The sequence below is a fragment of the Nuphar pumila genome, chromosome 1 (genome assembly GCF_984573655.1).
Source record: "Nuphar pumila chromosome 1, dmNupPumi1.hap1.1, whole genome shotgun sequence".
Classification (NCBI taxonomy): domain Eukaryota; kingdom Viridiplantae; phylum Streptophyta; class Magnoliopsida; order Nymphaeales; family Nymphaeaceae; genus Nuphar; species Nuphar pumila.
The window spans coordinates 26212572-26218444 of record NC_143249.1 but is presented as its reverse complement, the minus strand read 5'-3'; the positions used below and the strand labels follow the sequence as shown (position 1 = coordinate 26218444).

The 5873-nt window shown below is 34.6% G+C and overlaps 1 protein-coding gene across 1 annotated transcript; it reads right to left on the bottom strand.

The window, feature by feature from the left end:
• Positions 1-2892: 2892 nt before the first annotated feature.
• LOC149848446 (uncharacterized) lies at positions 2893-4301 on the bottom strand. Its single transcript, XM_090011532.1, has 2 exons — positions 4075-4301; positions 2893-3204 (listed from the first exon to the last, which is right to left on the bottom strand). The coding sequence occupies exons 1-2, from the start codon at positions 4294-4296 to the stop codon at positions 3118-3120; spliced, it is 309 nt and encodes a 102-aa protein (XP_089867658.1). The 5' UTR covers positions 4297-4301; the 3' UTR covers positions 2893-3117.
• Between the last annotated feature and the right edge of the window lie 1572 nt (positions 4302-5873).

The window sequence follows — 5873 nt, the reverse complement described above, 5'->3', positions numbered from 1 at the left end:
CTGGGGCATCATCTCATGTTTCTGCAAATCCAGACAATCTCATAAACTTATCTAAATATTCTGGTCCTAAAAAAATTATGGTAAGAAATTGAGAAAAATAAAACATTACACATGTAGGGACTGTCAAATTAGATATTGGGGATAAGTGTCTTACTCTTGATAATGTTATGGTGGTTCCTGAAATCAAGAACTTAATTTTTGTTAGTCAAACTTGCGACTAATATGCATTTTGTTTTTGAATTTTTTTCTAACAGGTTTGTGATCAAGGACAAGAAGACCTGCAAGGTGGTGATAGCAGGGAGTAGGTTGGGAGATCTGTACGGATTCCAGACACAAATAAAGGAAGTATTATTCTCATCCAAATGCAAATCTTCAGATAATAAAGTATGGTATACTAGCTTAGGGCATATTCATAAGCAAATAGTTGATTTTCTTAGTGGTAATAATGACATTGATGTGAGGTAGAACTCCCTAAAATTTTTAGTTTGTTCAAGTTGCCAACTCGGTAAGATGAGTGTACTTCCCTTCTTTTCTGTTGATGAATATTGCAATAAGATGTTTGGAAAAGTTCATACCAATTTATAGGGTCCAATGCCTGTAGCATCATATCAAAAATTAAAATTTTATGAGATTTTTGTGGATGAGTTTACACGGTTCACATGGTTCTTTTTCTTAAAGTTTAAGTCTGAATTATGTTTAAATTTTATGAAATTTCATAAAATGGTTCAGGCTCAATTTGGCAAAGAAATAAAATTTTTTTAGGGTGGTGAATATAATAGCAAAGAACTTAAGGCATATTTAAAGAAAAATGACATTCTACGTCATAAGGCCTACCCAAAAATGCCTGAACATGAGTATAAAACATCATTGTCAGTCTAAGCTCGATTATGGTCTGATGTCTACACTCAGCCAAACCATTTTGTTCAGGCATTTCATATGCAATGCTGATAGTATTTTCATCATTTTGTTCAGGCATTTCTTTATTATTTTTAGTTGGCAAAAACAAGTTCCTAGGTTTATCGAAAGAGAAAGTATTTTCATAAAAAATAACATGTTGAGATACAAATATGTTGGGTTGGTAGGTACACACATTTATGCCCTTTATGTTCACTTTATCCAACAAAAATACATAGTAAAGATTTTGCCTCAAATTTATGAGAGTAATATTCTAAAAAATAAGGAAAACATCGACTACCAAAAATTCTTAAACACTTGAAATCAAGTTTTTTTCTCAAACGAAGATTTCATATGCAATGCTGATGTAGGCAATCTATTTATGAGCCAAATTGTGGTAGAAACAAGTGTTTAAGAATTTTTGGTAGTCGATGTTTTCCTTATTTTTTAGAATATTACTCTCATAAATTTGAGGCAAAATCTTTACTATGTATTTTTGTTGGATAAAGTGAACATATAGGGCATAAATGTGTGTACCTACCAACCCAACATATTTGTATCTCAACATGTTATTTTTGATGAAAATACTTTCTCTTTCGATAAACCTAGGAACTTGTTTTTGCCAACTAAAAATAATAAAGAAATTGTTGGTTTCAATGAGTGAAATAATGACAGAATGCTTGACAAATGTCAAACAAGCATAAGCAAAGGTGGGAATGGACCCATAGAAGACATCCAGATGAGATCTACTAGTGAGGATCCAACACGATCTCCGTGGAGGTTCATGATGATATGCAAACCTCTATAGCACCTATAGTAAAAAATCAAAGTCCTACAAGTTAAGAACTGAGTGAAGGGCATGGTCGTCATGATAACAATTCTTTGACTAATGTGGGTGCTACTTCTCAAAACAAATTCTATGATTACAAGGATGAAAGATGCCATTGTTAAACCAAACCCAAAGTATTTTATGGCTATGACTATTCTCTCAAAACCAAGAACTCTCTAAGTTGCCTTAAAATATTCAGGGTGGCTTAAGGCTATGGAGGAGAAAATGAAAACTCTTCATGACAATGACACTTGGGAATTAGTTCCTAAGAGACACATGAATGTGGTCAGTAGTAACTGGGTTTACAAGACCGAACTTAAGAGTGATGAAACTGTAGAATGGCTAAAAGTTCTATTAGTTGCTAAGGTTTTCACCAAACACCAGGGATTGATCTTCTTGAAACATTTTCTCTTGTCATTAAACCAACAATGATCCACATTGTTTTAAGTATCTCTTGTTCACAATTATGATATAAGGCAACTGGATATTAAAAATGCTTTCTTACATGGTTTTTTAAATGAAACAGTGTATCTTGAGTAACCACCCAGTTTTGTTGATAAACAGAAAATTACCTATGTGTGTAAACTTAATCGAGCACTTTACGAGCTGAAGCAAGCACCTAGGGCCTGGTATGATCGGCTTGAAACTTTTCTTTTTGAAATGGGTTTCTAATCTAGTATTGAAGATTCATCTATTTGTTTGCCATCAATAATGCATCGCCTTACTTTTGCTCTATATAAATGATATCACACTTATAGGGAGCAATTCAAAATTTTTGAAAATTTTTATTCATGAATTTGCCATGAAATATCTGGGATATCTGCATTACTTTTTAGGTATCACTACAACAAAGCAGCAGATTAGCGACGACCACATTCCGTCGCTAATCCGTCGCTAACCATGTTAGCGACGGATTAGCGACAACGCGGCGACAGTATGCTTACGTCGCGAATATTTCGACGCTAACTGGCGACGGAATAATTCCGTCGCCAAGTCCGTCGCTAATTGCGACGGAATAACGAGCGCTATATTCCGTCGCCAATCCGCCGGTACTAAACGGCGACCACGGCGTGGCGACGGATTTAATTCCGTCGCTAAGCCGTCGCTAGATTAATATGAATAGCGACGGAATCATCCGTCGCTAATCCGTCGCAAAAACGAAAAAAAATAAAAAAAAAATTATTTAAAAATTAATTACCGAGAACTGTACAATTTATATTTCCTGTACAATTTATATTTCCTGTAAATAAAAAACAAACCACACAAAAAAATTCATATAACAAGTATCTATAATAATTAATCGTTCCACCTTAAAACTAAGAAGTTTAATTATTTACAATTCAACAATTAAATTAGGAAAAATAAAAAAAATAGAACTTCTTCAACACAGTCCTCTAATCATCGCCAAGATTTTGTGCGTCTTCTTGTTCATTGTCTTTATCTGTCCCTTCAGCTCCACTACCCTGATTATCGCTAGCAGCCTACACAAGAAAAGAACAGTCAGTATTGATAAACAAAATATAATGAAATAAATTACACACTATATGTGATTCTATCATGTGCTCATGTGTGATCTAAGGCAATAAAAAAACTCTATATGTGATTCTATCATGCTCATATGTGTGCTAAGGCAGTCAAAAAATTGAATATGTGATTATAGCATGTTCATATGTGTTCTAAGGCATATAAAAAAACTCTATATGTGATTCTACCATGCTCAGATGTGCTTTAAGGCAGGCAAAAAACTATATATGTGATTCGATCATGCTCGTATGTGTGCTAAGGCAGTAAAAAAATTGAATATGTGAATATAGCATGCTCATATGTGCTCTAAGGCAGGCAAAGCCAAAAATTTTATATGTGATTCTATCATAAATGATATATAACATGTTCATATGTGTTCTAAGGCAGTTAAAAAACTCTATATGTTATTATAGCATGTTCATATGTGTGCTAAGGCAGTCAAAAAACAGAATATGTGATTATAATATGCTCATATGTGTTCTTAGACAGTAAAAAAACTGAATATGTGATTATAGCATGCTTATGTGTTCTAATGCAGTCAAAAAAACTTTATATGTGATTCTATCATGCTCATATGTGCTCTAAGACAGACAAAAAGTTAAATATATATATATATATATATATATATATATATATATATATATATATATATATATATATATGTGATTCTATCATGCTCATATGTGTGCTAAGGCAGTAAAAAAATTGAATATGTGATTATAGCATGTTCATATGTGTTCTAAGGCATCTAGAAAAACTCTATATGTGATTCTACCATGCTCAGATGTGCTTTAAGACAGTCAAAAAAACTATATATGTGATTATACCTGAGAGGGACCTGAAATCGAAGATCCCCTATCCTGAACAGCGGCCTTGATCTCATTTCGGAGAAAGGGGGCGACGGTGTATTGGAAGTAGTTATTCAGTGATTCATTAATGATCTCGCGTACATCATCACCGGAAAGAATAGTCGGCTGCTTGGAGCTTATGTCGGCGCAAGAAGTTGGTGAGCCGTAACTGGAAGAACCAATAACTGGTGAAGTGTTCATATTACTCCCAAACCCGAACACGCGACCTTTTTTGGGTTCACCTGCTGCAGTCACCCATGCTGTAGGATCAAATGATGGATGCTGAGTAGCGTCTTCGCCATATCGCTCTACCATTTGTTGCTCATATGCCTCCTACAAAATAATGTTTAAAGTATTCATTAATAATTAATGATAACATTATGATGACTTGCATATATATTGCAATGATTATTAATAGAATTAATACATACCGTTGTCGTTCTCGCCTTCTCTGATACGAAGACTCCCGTGGTCTTCCGTTTATGTGTTTCTACAAACACATCCTTATATGGTACACTGCCTCCTTTTTCTGCTTCCTGCGAAGTTAAATGACAAAAGATTTAGTACACAAATTTGCAATAATACTTATAAAATTAATATTATATATTGATGAGTTACCATTTTCTTTAGGTGGCTCCCAAATGTCTTAGATCCACCTGTGTGTAGATGGGCTTCGGGCATCTTCGATCGATTTTGTGAAGCCTTCGCAGAGCGATTTTTAAATGCATCTCCCGCCCACATATCGCACATTTCATCTCAGTAATCTCTCCTGATAGTAATAGGACCATGGCCCTTCCACAGTAATGGATCATCTACTACGCCAGATGCTTTTTTTGCTGCAGTCTTCATAGTGTGCAGCATGTCTGCAAATCGATTGGCAGCCACCTTCTGCCACACCTTCTTTGCATCATTTTCTTCCACCGTAGTTGCAAAGCGATTCGAAGCCTACAAATATTTTCAGAAAGTTAGTAGACATTGCTTAAATAAATTAAATATGAAACACATTAACTATGAGGAACAACTGTATACCATGAATGAGGACCACAATCTGTCTAATACCTCCTTTGGGTACTCTTTCCATTGAGCAACTGGTCCTGGTAGATGTTGAAGAAGTGAATTCCTAATCTCCCGTACTACTTCTTGTGGCTCAAACCTCGTGCTGCACATGAATTGTTACACAGTAAATATCAATATAAAATATTTAAAAGATATGCAATAATTGAAAACAAAATACTTACGGTCGATTATCGATATACACTATTCGAATGAGTCTTCTTGTGCCAGCCTGAGAAGACCCTGTTTTCTGTGTTGGCTGTTGACTTGTGCGATCAACTGGTGTAGGTGGGTCGTGTACAGGCGCAACATCATCTGTAAAAAAATACACACCAAGTTCTCAGAATGTGCATTTGAACTAATCAAGCATCTAATTAGTTATATGATATACCTATCACAGGAGCCCGTGAAGATGAAGGTTGAGCCTGGCTACTACTGGATGAGCGACCACTATAACCTCCACGAACCATATTCTAACAAATAACATATGTCATACAATACATTCAAATAATTCACATCAAGTATTACAATGCATTCAAGTCATTCACATCAAGCATTGCAATGCATTCAAATAATTCAAATCATTGACATCAAGTATTGCACTAATTCAAATCATTCGTTAATTGCATAAATTATAATACAATCAGATAATTGAAATCATTACAATGCATTCGAATCATTCGTATCAAGTATTACAATACATTGAAATAAAATTTTTAATCATT

Excerpts from the sequence above, each read along its gene's own strand:
- LOC149848446 (XM_090011532.1), bottom strand. The coding sequence starts at position 4,296 with ATGAACACTTCACCAGTTATTGGTTCTTCCAGTTACGGCTCACCAACT. Across the intron at positions 3,205-4,074 it reads CGATTTCAGGTCCCTCTCAG|GCTGCTAGCGATAATCAGGG; the intron begins GTATAATCACAT and ends TTTCTTGTGTAG.